Source organism: Corvus moneduloides, chromosome Z (genome assembly GCF_009650955.1).
Source record: "Corvus moneduloides isolate bCorMon1 chromosome Z, bCorMon1.pri, whole genome shotgun sequence".
NCBI lineage: Eukaryota > Metazoa > Chordata > Aves > Passeriformes > Corvidae > Corvus > Corvus moneduloides.
The window spans coordinates 45,427,357-45,444,997 of record NC_045511.1 but is presented as its reverse complement, the minus strand read 5'-3'; the positions used below and the strand labels follow the sequence as shown (position 1 = coordinate 45,444,997).

The 17,641-nt window shown below is 39.4% G+C and overlaps 1 protein-coding gene across 7 annotated transcripts in view; it reads left to right on the top strand.

Moving 5' to 3' along the window:
- SUSD1 (sushi domain containing 1) overlaps positions 1-7,613 on the top strand; it is a 46,840-nt gene extending 39,227 nt beyond the window's left edge. For 5 of the 7 annotated variants that reach the window (XM_032097007.1, XM_032097008.1, XM_032097010.1 and 2 more), the window contains 3 exons: positions 1,613-1,652; positions 3,620-3,713; positions 6,503-7,613. In XM_032097007.1, the coding sequence (XP_031952898.1) occupies positions 1,613-1,652; positions 3,620-3,713; positions 6,503-6,641 (273 nt within the window). In that variant the 3' untranslated portion in view covers positions 6,642-7,613. Of the gene's footprint in view, positions 1-1,472; positions 1,521-1,612; positions 1,653-3,619; positions 3,714-6,502 lie in introns of those variants that run through there. The other 2 variants (XR_004237644.1, XR_004237643.1) reach the window with 2 other exon arrangements.
- The last annotated feature ends 10,028 nt before the right edge of the window (positions 7,614-17,641 follow it).

Sequence of the window (17,641 nt, the reverse complement as noted above, 5' to 3'; positions counted from 1 at the left end):
TAAAAAGAAATCAGAATTATGAATTCAGGGTTGTTGGGTTTTGAGACTTTCTAAAAATTTGATTGCTTACATAACTGAATTTGGATTAATGAACTCAGTCTTCTTTTTAAACAAATTGCTTGGCCCTCAATTATTAATACCTGTGGAACCAGCATTTCTGAAGTGTCTTTTACTTGTTAACACATTTCCATTTGAATACAGAAAAATTAGAAATAGATGTAATAGGCTCATAACTAATGTTCTCATTACTCAGTTTTATATTCTGGCATCCTTAAGGGTCCCTTCTGTCTCCAGACCTCTTTCATACTGAAAATGGTACAATTTGTATAATCATGCTGAAAAATCATGGCTTGGTTGTGATTTTTATTACCAGTATTAATTAATAGCCTTGACATAATTATCATGTTCATTTTTCCATTGTTCAGATTTGAAGGTCTTGAAAAGGGTGTCTGCTGTGAGGATTTTACTTTCTGTTTATTTTTTTTTCCCCTGAGACTCTTGGGACCTCTGTAACTACCCTGATAGGCAGGAGATGTCTGATTTTCTGCACACTAGAGTGTGTCATGAAGGTAGCTATTTCAAAATGATGGCACTCACACCAGTGCCCTCAGAATCTGGCATTTGATTGAATTTCTAAACCCACCCCTTTTTCTTTATCTTTCCTCTGCTAAGAAGATTTTCTTTGTCAGTCTTTTGTCTTTTTAATTGACCATAAAATTCCTTATGAATCATGTGTTTAAGAATCACTGAGATTCCACAATTCATGCAGACACACAGAAGTTAGATTAAGCACACAAATGTGCCTCCATCCTTTTATGTAAATGCTTCAAAATGTAGCCTTCTTTTGCAAATATACTGTTATTCAGAGCAACATAATACACACTTTGCGACAATATGAAAAATACATGTATCATGTATGTATTTTGTGAAAGTCTGTGAAAGCCATTTAGCAGGAAGCACTACAAAAATACACTTCATAGTAATTACACAATAGACAATAGAACCTAGAATAGAAAATTTTGTGTATTTATCACTATGAAGAGCTGGGGGAAAGTGCTCTACAGATACCAAAGCTTACCTTAAAAAAATCAAGTTTGCTTAACAAGTCTGCAAAAGCAGATCCCTGATAAATATTTTTTAACTGTAAGTATTCTATAGAACTTATTAAAAGTTACCAAGCAAGTCATCATAACTGGAGAGAATGCTACATCTAGTATTCATAAAACGTGCCATCAGATACTATATTTTAACATACATGTTCTGAATGGGGAAGAGTTAACACAGCATATTCCGCCTTATCTTAACATTTCATAAATTCTGAATCCTTATCAAAGCAACTTTAAAGATCCTTCCATATTACTAACATGCCTAGGTTGTAGAAAGCAAGGAATAATAATGAGCTAAAAACTAGAGCTAGCTTTTCATCAAAGCTCTATATCTAATCTTATTTTTATAATTTATAATCTTTTAAGGCAAAATAGAGGCTGCTACCAAGGGAATAACAAACTCGATTCCAAATGGTAGGTTTTGTTGATGGATGATCTTTCAGAGGGTGTTAGTAATAATAAATTTTTCTCATGAGAAACAGTGATTTTTATGTTTTCATTTTTAGGTAAGAACACAGTCCTGTGCTGTTTGGGCACAAATTAAAAGTAAGTCAATTTTTCCTTCAATAAAAAAGTCTAAGTTGTCATGGCTTTGCTTGGCAGCATAAACTAATAATTGCTGTGGCTGTTTCATCTTTTGCCATTCTTCTGTTGACTTCAAGGACTGAAAAGATTAGAGACAGAAAGTTTTCCTTGCTTTTCAGTATTCCATTCTAATGGATTCAGCAATCCATTGTAAAATGGATTCTCTTGTTTTCCCTGGTTTTCAATGTTGCTATTTCTGTGCATCTCATTCAGATCTTTACAGCAATTTTTGTCCACAAAGGATTTGAAGCACAGAAGATGTGAAATTTCAGCGGCCTATTTTAAGATAGTTCTATATTGGCTTAAAGATTAAAAAATCAATCAAAGAATGACAAAAATAACTTAAAACCCCAAAAAAGAACAGGAATAACACAAAACCCGCCCAAAATTTTCTAGCCTTTAGAGGCCACATTTTTTATTTGAGAATGTTCAGATGGTCCTTGGAGAATTACATCTTTTTATGATCTTAAAAAAAATAGAAGATACTGTGTAAATATGAAATATATGGCTAATTTGTATACTTGCAAGTACAGTTTCTTAAATATATAGTGGCATAACTTTAAAACCCAGTAAATTTCTCAGTGTGGTTGTTTTGATTTTGTTTTTGGCTTTAAAATGTTTCCAATTAATGAGTTTAGCTCAGCGGAGTTTGGAGTCCACTAGAGATCATGTTTCCCTCCTTTCCACCATAACTGAAACTAGTCTTCACCCACCTCATGTCTCAGCAAAAAGCAAACATTTGCCTCTCCTGACAAAGAAAGCAGCACCACTGGAGTCTCCTATGAGCCCCAAATTCTGCTTTTGAGTTGAAAGTCTCACAAATTTGAGTTAGGAAAGGCAGTAACACTGGAAAGTGAGACAGTACTTTGGAATTACATCGAATCACGTGGTGTACGGAGTGCTTGGGGTGCGTCTTCTCCATATCTGATTATCACTATAAATGATCTTCTGGTGACAACTCTTGTGTTTATTTCTAAGTTTTCTTTAGTTACTCTTTCTTTAATTACTCTTATGACCTAGTTCCTTTACGACCACACTTAGAATATAGTGTAGGCAGTTCTTTGTTGTGGAGACTCTGCTAAGATCAAGGATTCCTTAGGTTTGAGGGTTCCATTGCTAGGGCTGTGTAGGCAATAGAATAACTGGAAAGACAGAAATCTGTCCTTTTCTGAATTTTTCATCTATCAACATGTAGTGCATCATCAAAGGCTGTATGACAACTAGGTGGGTTTTGGTTTTGGGTTTAAAAGAATGAGCATAGGACAGGTCAGGCCTTTGGCTTTTTGTTGTAAATACATTTGCCTTTATATTGAGTGGACTTATAGCCAAAGTGTCCTTTGCCCTAATGTACTTCTGCAGCTGGAGAGGTTGAGAGTATTTTTGGCTTGCTGAATCCTTTGAGAAATATTTCTTTATTCAACTTGTGTGGAACGCAAATCTGTAAATTAAATCTAAACCAAATGGCCCCGTTTCAGATGCCATCTAGCTAGACATTGTGTGATCATTGTCATAAAAAATGGTAGAAACCTGTATTAAAAGCACACTTTCTTTCTTTAGCAACAAATAAGTAAAATGAAGTTTTAGGGGTTTTCATGAAATACACTGTACTGTAATTCTGTAATTTTTGTGGAGGGATGACATCTCCTCTAGAGACGTGTAATTTGCTGACGGAAATTGGTGTTACAGTGTTATAAGGACAGGTACATATTTTTACCAAAAATGAGCATAATAGTACTTTTTTACTAATCTTTCTTCCTCAATTGGATGGTAACTAATAGATAGTCAGCTCTGTTACTGTCATGAACTGAGCCATTAAGTCCAGCATCTGGGTTTTGTTACCATATTTCAGCTATGAGCAGACTTAGTTGTTCAGACTGAAGCTACACTATTTGTTTGGTTTGTTTGAATTGTTTGATACTTTCTTTCAGATTTATCACCCACTCTGCAATACATGACTGCTGTTGGATTGGGGTCAGTGGCTGCTGTCTGCCTTATACTGTTCCTGTCATTCTCCGTGGCACGGTACGTGGTGTTGCTGCCTCCAGTTTTGTAGTCCTCCTTCACAAGGCTTACATGTTTTTCTTTTCAGATGTTTTTTCTTGCCAACATGCTTGGTTTAGACATCTTGGGTAATTAGAAACTGTAATCAAGGGTGCTTTCACAGTCCACCAATGCTGTGCATTGCTTGAACTGATGTCCTCTGTATCTTTGCAACTACTAGCAAAACATCTGAAAAGTGTAGGGCTTATCTTAATAAAGGAAGGATTCGAGACAGTGAGTAGCACCAGGACTGTAGTACAGAAGTGTTATGATTAAATGGGAATTAAATAAATGAAGTTTATATGCTGTCAAAATGTTGATGAATGTTGCATATATACAGAGCTAAGTTTTAGTCTTCCCAACTTTATTCAGAAGGCCTGAAAATAACAGTTTTTCAGTAATGGTTGAGCTTTACCTAAAAGCCATGATAAAAACATGTCAAAAATTTTTAAGAAATTTATTTATTTATGCTTCATGATCCTTCAAGCAGGGTCAGTAACTTCACAACTGTCTTCCTCTCAAAGGCAAAACAAATATGCAAATTATGTAATTGTGAATGCCTATGTACATGTAAAACCTCTTCACTAAAAATTGTGTCTTTGTTTTTATTTCAACGTACATATCTACAAGAATAGTCTTCTGATTTTTGTCCCTTGAAAGGTCAGGAGCCTCCAGCTTGGGGGCTATGAAATATATAGCATTGATTGGTTAAGCTGCTTGTTTGGCAGTCTGAAACAGAAGGAATTAGTCATATTTAGGGCTGAAGAAAGTAGGTTTATTTGGATTGTTTGTGGTTGTCTAAATTTCAAACCAGTTCTTGCAATCCAGATTCTGAATTAAAGGTTCCATGATGTCCTTTTTTTCTTTAAGTAATTAAATAAAGGGATCTCAGGCTTCCCTTGGCAGTAGCATGCAGTGGTTAACTTGAACCTGCAGTCTTGATTGTTTTGGGGATTTTAAAAACATTGTCAGTGTCAGCTTTGATATATAAGGAAGAAGGAGCTATCAATGTCTTGGTTTCTAAAGTAGCGCTCCTGACAGGGGGCATATTGCAGGAGAAAGGACTTCCATGGGCTGTCATGGTGTGAAAAGGCTTCTCAGTTATTTCAGTTTCTCTGGAAAAAACGTGGCAGAGGGATATTAGTACTTTTCCAAACTATGTCAAATCAATTAGGTTCATAGTGGTAGGAGAGTGATTTGAAGTATGAAAGTACTGGAAGAATCATATATGAGTATGAGCCACTTGTGAGAGAGTGCAGAGAAGATAGACCCTGAATTTCCACTTCAGACTCCTTTCAAAAGGAGTGAGAGAAGATGAAATCCTTAGGGAGCTGAGTACATTGAGTATATTTGACAGTGGTGTATTGCGGGGAACAAGGATTTAGTAAGTCAACAAGTATCTTTTAGGCCCTTGATCCCATGTACAGAGAAATTCTTGAATCCGTTCTCCTGTTCTAAGGAGTATCAGACAGAATCCTTCACAGAAATTAAAACTGCCCCAGCCCAGTAGTAGGCAGAGAAGGGAAACCCCAGATGTCAGTTGTGATAAGACCCTTCACAGTGCTTGCAAAGAAGTATCTGTAATATTTATAAATAACAAATATGCTTTTAGTTATAATTAACCATAAGTTTAATACATTTCTGAGTAAGAATATGATTTGAAAAAAAACAATGTGAAGTCAGTCTTCTGCCGTATCCAGTTGTAAAACTGTGGTCCTGTTTTAGACACTGTACTCCAAGACAGGTGTGGCCTAGCAGGAGAAAAACAGAGAGGAATTTTATGAGAGAGACGTGGGATCTATTTGATCTAACTGCACATAGGGCATTCTAGTGGCAGGTTGCTTAGCCTGGCAGGGAAGATACTGCCAAGAAACATGATATACAAATATACAAAATGCCACTATAGGAAGACCAACTTCCTCCTGTTGGTAGTGCCAGTGGTACATGTACCATCCATGGGCAGCATACTCATGTGCTCCTGAGCTGTAGGGGAGGGAGGCATGGGAACAGATTGCTGTGAAGGCAGCTTCTGGGTGGTCTGCAAGAGGAGGTTAAACAAACTTGTTGGTAATGACATAGCTACGGCTGAGCTTGCCTTGGTGTCAGGTGAATGGTCTTAGATTATTTCTTGGGGTCCCTGTAAGCTTCTGTCACAAAGAGCCACTGTATTCAAGTGCTCACCAGCTTGCCACATGTCTGCTGTCTCAGGAATTATGTTTCCACAATGGGTAAGGGTGTGAATTCCTGCTAGCATGGTTGTTGACAGCAGTCCCAACTGTTCCTCAGTGAGTAAAAGTCTGGCACTGGATTCACAAAGTGAAGTCTGACTCCTGATGTCCTTAGATTTTATATTTTTACTTTAAAAAATGGATTAGACCATAGTTGCTGTTATTAGAGTGGCTACTCACTCATACACCTTGCTCCATTCCTCTTAGTTCTTTGCATTCTTTTGTATGTGATGCCCATTCATATGAGTAAGGATAGTGCCAGAATTCCAGATTTCTGAAGACCTGCACAGGGCATCAGTGTTGCTGATGACAAGGTTGACACTAGTCAGGTGATCATCTGGTAGCCTCTGGAATGCTTCTTACTTGTCTCACACTGGCTGTAATAATAAGGATTTGTACCAGCGGCAGGCATCTTCAAAAAACTTTGGAAGCACTGTCATGTATGTAATCAGTATGAGTGATACAAGTTCTGTCAGGTCCATGCTTGAGTCTTGGATGATTCGTAAAATTTTTTTTTAAACTGGATTTTTTTTCTCTCTCCAGCTCTTATCTCCACAGCACAGTGCATCCCCCACCTGCTGCTGTAGCCTGTGAGGCTGTACATTTATCTACTACAGTAGATGTGGCACAAGCAGGGATTGCATCATCATTCCTAGAGACTGAAACTGTCTCTCTTCTCTGATGGCTTATTTCCTGAAGTTAGCACAGAGAAAATGTGCTCTTCTTTCAAAGCCAGCATCTGTCGGGTATGGGTGTATCTGCATGTCACATATGTACTACAGTGTGAGCAATTTAAATGTGTCTGTCGCTGGAAGTGAAATATTTATTGTCTTGCCTTATTCCAGATGGTGTGGTGTGTAAAGGAGAACCTTCCCTCAGAAATAGATTATCATGCATCCCATGTGTTGGTCACAGGCTTTCAGCTATTTCAGCTGCATGAGTGCCTGATAATGAGTGCTTGTATTGTATCCTTGATTGCATGAATAATACCCTGATCCAGTTGAGACTGTTTGAGGATTAACGCTACTTTAGATACCTTTGCATACATAAACTGGCCTATTGTGAGCAAAAATACAGACCTACCCTTATATGAGATAAAGCTCCTATTGTATTTCCAATACGCAGGTGGAACATTTCTGTCAATCACTTACAAGTAATGATACATCAGTAACATGTACACTTGTTAGCCATGGAGTTGTCACATTTAAGTAGTGTCAGCAACTGATGTGTTCCAGAGATATTGCAATCATTGCTTATAGCAATTAGCAGTAATTGCAAATAATATACCAATCCATAAACCTCCAGTTTGCTGAAAAGCTGGTTGCTTTAATGGCATGTGAAACTAATTTAAGGAAGGACCTTCCTGTGTTAAGTGCAGTTTTGTTAATCTCTCTTCTATAATTACAGCTGAGTAAAGCCATTAAATCATTGTCTGGTTAATGGGCTGGTGTGTAACATCTGGCTAGAGTCACTTAATAAAGGACAATTAACCAATTTCCTGTGGCATACTCCCAGTTGATATTTTTTTTTCTTCTGTAAGAAAGAATCTAGTGGCTTTGATTATTTCCACTCCTCTTCAGAAGTTGCTTTGTTATATGTTAGCAAAAAAATTCTGTTAACTGGTGAAATAAAGAAGCAAGAGGTTTGATTTTTACTCAGTTTTGTGATTTTTTCCAAGTCATGTTTTGTATTTTACCACTTTGAGTGTATGCCATGCATTTTTGGAATTGTTAAGTTTCTGAATTGCTAAGATTCTGATGCCTAGTGCTCTTAAAATTTTAGATGTTCTGTCTCTATGACATGTGATTGGGGTCTTTTTGTGTTTAAAGTGCAGCAGCAGATTTCGTGGTCAGAAGCAAAGAAGAATTACAGCCAAAGAGAATTTTCAATTGCTGCATCCAGCTGAGAGTGCTTTTTCTAGGTCTGGGCAGATACCATTTCTGTTATCCAGCATTTCCACTGCTTATGAAATCTGTCCTTCAAGTTAATAGTTAATAGCTAAGTAAGAACACCTTTGTCTACACTAGGGATTAAAAGTCGATAGCATTTTCTGTTGCTAACCGAGAAAGAATAACTAAACTGTTCATACAGGGACACCATGCCTTAATTTTTCATTTTCTCCTGTGGAATTAATTCCCACACATTCCACACTTAATTCCTTTTCTCAATGGAACAGATTGCAAGGTTAAGTATCGCAGTATGAACTGCACCACTTCATTCTGATTCAGTCTCCTGCTGCTCTGGTCCTGTGAGAGAGTTCATGAGCAGCTGTTCTTGTGTAAGGGAGAAGCTGGAGAGGCTGGAAATTACTTAGAGAGACAGATGTGCCATCCTCTGTGAAAAACTGAACTTCTTCATACGCTTTACTGAGACCATCAGTGTTCCAGCATGTTACACAGGATCAGGAACATAAAGGCCGTCTTGTCAGTGGGTATAACTGGAAGACTGCAGATCTTCATGTAACCTTCAGCAAGTTATTTCTTTTCTATGTGCCTCTTCTTAACCTAGCTTGCTTTTTCATAATGTAAAGTTTTCAGAGCAAGGTTTTTTCTTACAAAACATCCATAGTTCTGCTGGGAGTTAGATAATGTATTTAATGACTGTGTTGGACATCTCCACACAGTGTAGCTTCTTAATGCTTAGGAATGGACTGACAAGGGAGACGAGATGAGGCAGGACTCTCTGTCATCTTAAATTTTCCACAACTGCTACAGTTCTGCAAGTTTCCCTCATTCCGTCTGCCTCCCTCGTCACTCTTGACAGACCTACCTCTGCCTGTAAACATATCCTCATCTGTGTTTATCTTATTGCTTACTTCATGTGTACGTATCTTTCTTCCACTTGTATCTGTTTCAGTTAAATGTAGAAAGAATAGAGCACTAATTTACCCTTGCCATCCTCATATAGATGTGCAAATGTTAACAGTTTGCTTGTTAGACCCTCTCTCTTTCAGATATATTGCTCTATTACTCACTCCCAAGCTTTTCTGCTGAACTAATTGCAACGATGTCATAATCGCACTCTCATGTCTCCAGAAATTCTATAGGCATCTCTAGTGATCCTTCACTGCTGTACCTTCAGTTAACACTGAAATTCCACTTTTTCTTCCAATATTTTCTCTCTATTTCCTTGGATATGTGTTCCACACCCAGGCCAAGTAAGCTTAAGCCAACTGAATCTGCTTTGCTTTTACTGCTGATCTGTACGCTTTCACGGTGCTATTTTGAAATGTGCTATATTGAGAAACTCTTTGGTTTAGATCCATACCAATGTCTGCACTATATGCAAAGTGTTTTAATCCTCTTTAGAGGAAATGGGAAATTCTTAGCGCTGGATAAACAATTCTTTTAAGTGAAACTATTTTTTGTGTTTTGTTTTGTAATTGTGAAGTAACACAGGATACTGTAAAAACCCAGCAGTTATGCAAGTAATTGTGATGATATGTCAAATGAAAAAGTTTTTATTGTAAAACACACTTTCTATTACATGTCACTGATAGGTCCTTTAAACCTTTTGGTGAGATTTCTTTGTTTTGGGCATGATAAAGACAGCCAAAACCCATCCAGGCCTGTTTGTTTCAGTATTTATATTGTCAATAAATTGTACAAACAGGGCCAGATAAGTGAGCCAGTGTCGTGGTTTAAAGCCCGCAAGTCTGTGGAAATGAAACACCTCGCAGCCTCTCCCTCCCTCTCTTCCCCTGCCCCGGTCCAGTGGAATGGGGGGGAAATCAAAGTAAAGCTTGGATGTTTACCTAAGAACAGTTTAGTAATTGAAAATAAAGTAAAATACAATAGTAATGGTTGACAATAATAATGATAATAAATAGTGAAAAGAGAAAAGAACACGTGATGCACAGTGCAGTTGCTCACTGCCCACTGACAGATGCCAGACCCTCCTCCTGAACCCAGGTCAGCTGTGCTTCTGGGTGACTCCCCCCAGTTTATGTACTGGGCACGATGTTCTGTGGTGTGGAATATCTCTTTGGCCAGTTTGGGTCACCTGTCCAGCGGTGGTCCCTCCCAGTTTGTTGGTTTTTTTGCATACCTCCTCAGTGGCAGAGCATGAGAAAAGGGAAAAAAGAGTCCTTGATTAAGGACAAACACTATTTAGCAAAACCCTAAACATCAGTGTGTTGTCAACACCATTCCCATTATGAATACAAAACACAGTGCTGTAACAGCTACTGAGAGGGAATAAATTCTACACCAGCTGTAACCAAGACAGCCACTATGCTCCTTGTGTTTGTGTATGTTCTCAGATTTAACTACTCTCAATCACGATTTCTGTTTCCAAGGTCTTGCACTATTTTGTGAGGCCATTTCATATTCAGCACCGTTCAGCCAGAATCCAACGTGAGCTCACAGGCCTCTAGCTCAGATGAAAGGATTTCTATTCCTAGTGACAGAACTGCTAGGAGGTGAAGAAAGCCTGTGAAAAATCTAACTGTTGCGATTCTTTCAAGGGAGGAATTCATGCCCTTGAATCTTATACTCAGTAGATTCTGTGAAATTAGTTGGTGATCTCAGTGCTGAGCTCTAATGTGAGGGAATAAATATAAGTGTTACAAAAGTACTGCAGTTCCTAGCAGCAGAAGAATGATTCTTTGGACAGCACAGGCACTGTCCTTTCATTTCTGACAGAGATGATGTCTGAGGAGTCAGAGCACAATGATTGTATTTGTGGTATTCCTATTATGGAGCTGTTTCCATTTTGAAGCTAACAAAATGCCACCATTACAGTCACAAAAAGTAGGGGAGACTTGCTCTGGAGTTCTGCTTTTCCTCCTTCCCCTCTTTCCTCAAATTTTTGTGTGTATTTTTTCCAGAAATACTGCTTTTGTTCCTGCAATCTCACAGCTGAATAAGGAACAGCAACCTTTTATTAATGTTTTCCCAACCTTGAGGCAGCACAGTTTATGCAGTTCAGTTGCAGTTCATGTTTCCTGTTCCCTAGAGTCCTTGTTGGATAGCCATGTTTTACATTATACATGTATTATACGTGTGTGTATATACATACATACATATATACATACGTACGTACATACAGACATATATATAGTTTATTCTGTTCGTTCCATTGCACTTAACTGAAGATATAGTCAAAATTTCCCAGCAAGGGTGGAGGAGTTTGGTTTTCACCCCAAGACTATAAAAAATACTAGTAGAATGGGAAACAACAGAGAAAGAGCTATAGAAAAAAAGCCAGTTCTTAACAGAAAGTAATTTCCAAAGAAGGCCCAGATTTTCCTGAGCAGCTTTTAGCATGGAATATTTAGCCTGACTTTCGTCAGCTCATATAAAAGTCACTCCTGCAGGCATCCTGGGAGAAGTGAAAAGGCGGCAGTCTGGTGAAGATATTCCAAGCTAATGACCACAAATCAGCTGTGCCAATACACGGAACAAAGACTAACATAACAAGAACAAAGGGTAGGGTTGATGAAAGCCAGCTCCCAGCTTCCCCTTTTAACTGTGTAAAATGGCCTTCTCAGTTTTGCTCTTGGATAATGAAGATGTTAGGAAGTTTCATTTTGTTTTGCATTCCTGTGAATTCTGACCCATTCTGGGTATTTTATTTTCATGTATACACTTGTCCAGTCCTTTCTTCTAACCTGGAGTATTCATTCAGGCACAGAAAAACAGCGCCAGGTCACTGTGGAATGCCAAATTAGTAGTGATTGTAAATATCTGCTGAGAGGCACAGGGACAAGGCAGGAGTGTTCAACGCATTCTTTGACTCTGTCTTCAACATGGATGATGAAACAAGGGGGTCTCAGTGCCCTGAGCTGGAGGACCATGACTGCGAGAGTTATCAACTCCAGTCAACCCTAAAGTTGTGCAGGATCTGCTTCTCCAGTTGAATATCTACAAATCTGTGGGGCCTGATGGGATTTCTCTAAGAACTAGATGATGTCATGGCAAAAACTCTCTTGGTTTTTGGGCAGTCTTGGGAATACAGAGAGGTCCCAGCTCAATGGATTGGATGAATGTTGTCCCAGTTTTCAAAAGGAGCGAGAAAGAATACCCCAGAAACTATGGGCCCATCAGTCTCACTTCAGTGCCTGGTAAGGTCGTGGAGAAGATTATTCTGGGAGGTATTAAAAAACACCTAAAGAACAATGCAGTCACTGATCACAGCCAGCAAGACTTCATGAGGGGAAGTTCCTGCTTGACAAACCTGATTTCCTTTCATGACAAGGTAACCCACCTAGCTGATCAAGGGAAGCCAGCTGATGTAATCTTTCCAGATTTCAGTAAAGCTTTCAATACTGGCCCTCCAGGATCCTTCTGGATGAAATGTCCAGCACACAGATGAATAACCACGTTACATGATGGGTGAGCAACTGGCTCACAGGTGGGACACAAAGGGTTACAGTGAATGGGGTGGCACCAGACTGGTGACCTGTCACTAGGGGGGTTCCACAGGGCTCCATCCTCAGCCCTGAGCTCTTCAGCATCTTCATAAATGGCTTGGACACAGGGGATACTAAGCAAGGGAAGGGATACTCAGCAAGTTCACAGAGGAGACAAAACTGAGAGGAGCTGCTGACTCCCTTGAGGGCAGGAAGGCCCTGCAGAGAGACCTTGACAAATGAGAGGACTGGGCAGGCATCAGCCACATGAAATTCAGCGAGGGAAAGTCCCAGATTCTGCACCTGGGATGGAGCAACTCTCCGGGTGTTGCTCTACAACAGACAGAACAGGGAATGAGAAGGCTTGAGGGTAACCCCGCAGAAAGGGACCTGGGGGTCCTGGTTGAACATGAGTGAGCAGTGCCCTGGCAGCCAGGAGAGCCAACCCGTGCCCTGGGGTGCATCAGGCCCAGCATCACCAGCCGGGCAAGGGAGGGGATTGTCCCGCTCTGCTCTGCACTGGGGCAGCCTCACCTCGAGTGCTGGGGGCAGGTCTGGGTGCCACAACACAGAAAAGCCACTGAGCTGTTAGAGAGTGTCCAAAGGAGGGCACGAGGATGGTGAAGGGCCTTGAGGAGAAGCCGTGTGAGGAGTGGCTGAGGTCACTTGGTCTGTTCAGCCTGGAGAAGAGGAGACTGAGGGGAGACCTCACTGCAGTTACAACTTCCTTGTGAGGGGAAGAGGAGGGGCAGGCACTGATCTCTTCTCTGTGGTGACAGTGACAGGACATGAGGGAATGGCCTGAAGCTGTGTCAGGGGCAGGTTTTGGTTGGATATTAGAAAAATGTTCTTCACCCAGAGAGTGGCTGGGTACTGGAACAGGCTCCCCAGGAAAATGGTCACAGCACCAGCCTGACAGAGTTCAAGAGACATTTGGAAAATATTCTTGGACTCATGGCGTGACTCTTGGGGACAGTGTTGTGTAGGGCTGGGAATTGGACTCAATAACCCTTGAGGGTACCTTCCACTCAGCACATTCTGTGATTCTGTGAAATAGTGCTTCAACAGCAGTTCTGCATTTTTATATAGTATACCAATCTCCAACTGGCAAATTATTATTATTATTATTATTATTATTATTATTATTATGTCATCATGCAGCATGTTTCAGTATGATGATTTGAGTGGTTTATGGCTCAATGAAATCTGGCTCCTTCCAGTTCTGCTAAATATTACCTTAATCACGTTACTCTTCATGGCTTTAATCTGCCAGATGCTAATTTTTATTACAATAAACAGGTTCAAAACTGGGCCTAGATCCAGATATACTGAGGAATTAATCTTTCTCCCCCAGATTTTCATCAAATTCCTTTGAAATTATGGAATCACCCATGTTCTCACCCTGTGCTATTTAACATTGTTATTTCTAAATTTAGTGCAATGATACATATATTTACATTAGTTTAGAATCTACTGTTATGTTTTAACTCAAGGCAGAAAGGGGAGACCAGAGAGGCGAATACATTGGGCATTTTTTCAAGAAGATTGAAACAATAGGTGTAAGAATGTTTCCTGGTATAGCCACAGCAGTATCCAAAGACTCTTCAGAAATACTATTATTTATCCGTTGTTTGTCTACACAGGAAGTCAGTGTGAAGCAAGGTGGACGGGAATTTCCAGCTGCTCTTTGCCTTTGTGCAATTCCCTTTATTGTTTGAAGGTACAATTCCATACTTTTTGTGTGCATTCCTTCTTGCAAGACTTTTTTTAATATGTCCAACAGCATTTGAGATTAAATAGTATTGTTTGAGTTAGTTTAGGATCCTGTTGATCTCCTCTGCTTTCTGCAGCTGCTCCTGGCATTTTTTTCATTGCACAACGTGATAATTACCGCAATAAGACTGATTAGTATTTTTCAAATAAACCGTATTTTTTAAACACATTTTCATGTATTGGCTTTGAGTATTTAGCAGTGAAAAGCCGTGCCATCTCTGACAAGGGGCGACAAGTATTTTGTTATCAATTATATGACTTATTGCAAGCAGCAGCTCTCGCTTCGCCCAGGTTCACCCTCCAAAGCAAAAGGTAGAGTTCATGCATTGAAAATGGGCTGCATTTAAGGTGATAAAGTAAGACTTAAATGTCAGTGATTTTGTAATCACAGGAGTGATGAACCCAAAACACTTGGTAGAGTATCAAAAAGCAAGAATACTAAGCTAATAAGAGAAGCAATCCCATTTAAAGCCATTTAGATGTCTCTTGGTTTTGTATAAACATGTCCCAGCAGATAAGAGAAAAACAGTATGATAGTAAAATACTTTTGCCTCCAGGCATTTTATCTGGTACTTGGACTTTCCCTTCCCACGTATTTTCCTTGCAAGTCTGCTTTAGTTATTGACTAATTGCTTCCTGTGTTTAGTCATATCCTTTCCTTTTAGTTATATGCTTTCTTTGTATAGGTAAAACTGCTGCAGTCAGGCCATGCTTCATTACAGGAAAAAAGGCATGGTGAAAACAGTTTCAAATACTTTGATACAGTGTGTGGAAACGGCAATACTTAAAAGAGCTATTATTTCTCAACCCTCTGAATATCAGGTGCTGATTTTTTATTTTTTTAAGACTTCCAGTACCTCTTAAAAATCTTATCTCAGAAATTCTTGTACTGAACTTCACTTCTATATCCCTTTCCATTTTTAAGGTATGTTTTCCTGTGAGAGGCATGTGAGTCAAGACTTAGAATCATAGAATCGTAGAATATCTGTGGATAGATATTCTATCCATAGATATTCTATGATTGGAATATCTGTGTTGGAAGGGACCCATACGGACCACTGAGTCTAACTCCCTACTTCTCACGGGATTACCTAAACCTAAACCATATGACTATATCCAAGAGCTTCTTGAACTTGGACAGGCTTGCTGCTGTGACCACTTCTCTAGGGGTCTATTCCAGGGTCCTCTCACTGAAGAACCTTGTGCCTAATGTTCAACTGAAACTTCCCCTGATGCATCTTCATTTCATTTCTTTATGTCACGTTGCTGATCACAAGAGAGAGGAGATCAGCATCTCCCCCTCTGCTGACCCCCACTGCCCTCATTCATGAGCTTGGGATCAGTGTGTCCAAATGTTGCTGCTGCACTACTTATTGTAAGCAACTGTCCCACAATTTTATGTTTTCTAAAGAAATGACCCTGCTACAAACTCAGTCTCCTCGCAATAATGTCTTTGCCTATAGGCAAAGAGTAACAGGAATCATAAAATTGTCATGTTTTGAGTTTGGTGAAAGCAGGCAATTGAGAAGGGCAAGAATCCAGCCTCACTACTTTTCAGACCCCAGAGAATCCACTGCACCAGTACCTGTTGCTTTGTCCAAGCTTTAAGAAATGTGCAATAGAGTAGAATCCATTGCACAGTCATTCTCTCTGTTTCTTGTTTGCAAACAGCAATGCAAATCTTTTACTTCTTAGTATGTGATTAGTCTCCTGAGTTCATTTAACAGCACTACTCAAGTTCTGTTAGGAATTCAGGTCAGTAACAAGATGCAAATCCAAGGAGAACTAGGCTTGATTGAACCCAGTGTTCATAGATCTGCTTGTTATCTAAACTCTTTCAAGCATCCTTGCAGACTGTTCTCTGCAGACTGATTTAAAGAATTACAGAGGAATGGTTTTTTTCACTCTTCATTTGCAGTCTGTTAATTCTTAAAACCTGTTATAAGAATCAAAAAATCAGTGGGACTGGAGGCAGCTGCCATAGAGAATCACAGGGGTGTTTCTCACCAGATAAGAACAGTGACATTCTCTGAACTCATCTATCTTTTATTTAAGAGAAAAAAATTAATACAAGTGAAATCTTTCCATAAATAGGTCTCTGATGATTGCTGGTCCAGAATGATGACACATAAGCAAGAGGAGACTCAGGCTTCCCTGAGGAATGTGTTTTTCCATGACTCTGGTCTTCTGAGAAACATGGACACAAAACAAGCAGTATCTAGGGAACATGCAATGCATAGAGAAGGTTTACAAGCTAAACCTTGGTATTCGTATGAATAGAGGAAACAGGTTTATGCAGGTGTGCATAAATGAACAGAACATTTTAAGTGTGAATCAAGATAACGTTCAGATTCATTCAGATAGAAAAGCCTTTGAGTGTCAGATATTTATGGCGGACTTTCCAGGATGTCCACTAAAACCATCCTATTCACACTCCATTCATGCTCTTACCCATTTTTGTTCTTTCAAGAAACTGTGCTGAGAACGAAGGTACCTATGTCTGTAACTCTCTGGATTGGAGGCTGCTGATTACAGGTCCTTGTGTGTGTTAGCAGGAATTTATTACTGTTTTTGCACCTAGTAGTTTATATGCTAAATTTACTGTTGCCTGACTTTAGCAAAAATGTGCTGATTTTTAATTATCTAGGGGAAGTCTTCGCTTCAATCTTAGCCTTCTCGCAGCTGTAGAAATCTGGCTACTGGCTGCTGGAAAATCACAGGCAACAAATACAGGCCTTGAAACTGCAGAAGCAGCAGTTTCCTTTCCTGCCACCCCCAACCACAAATCACTATAATCAGTCCTTGTTTTTCAAAGTATGAAAACAGCTTTCAAAACCAATAGAAATTACTCTCATTCCTACCTTTGACATCCCTGAGCAAACATACCATTGTTTGACTTTCACTTTGTTACCTCTTCTACCTTGTATTAATTTTCCCCTACATTATAACTTACATTAATCTCCTTTTGTCTTTTTTGAGATGGAGTCAACATCCTGTGGGAGTATATGATTGCATTTTTTTTCCTCTTTGGAGGGAGGGAGGGAGGGAGGAATGACTCTCTTCTTGTGGAGGAAAAATAAAATCAGTTAAACCCCTAGGAAATATATTCCAATTAAAAGGTCTTCCAGCCTGAGGATTTCAAATGTGCTTGCTGTGACATTTGCTCTTTTGCAGTGTTCTGCTCACATTTCAAATCAAGACAGAAAAAGCGCACAGATATATTTTAAATTTGGAACTTTCTGTTTAGCAGCAGGAAAATCAGAAAGAGATGAATAAGTGCCTTTTAATGCATCTTTAATCCCTATCTTGCAATCTGACACCAACAAAACTCTGCTGATTCTTCACAATAAATTATTGATCTGGAAACAATTCTAGTGAGAGTTCATATTTAAAAAAATACAGTGAGGAGTCAATTTGTCCCAAACTGCTTTAGAACACCATCCCAGATGTAACTGGCTGCTTTGCTATTGGAATTTTGAGAAGGAACTGCTTTTTCTGCTGCCTGTCATTGAATCTCCTTTTGTCATGGCTCCCCACAAGCTCTTAAGACACTTGCC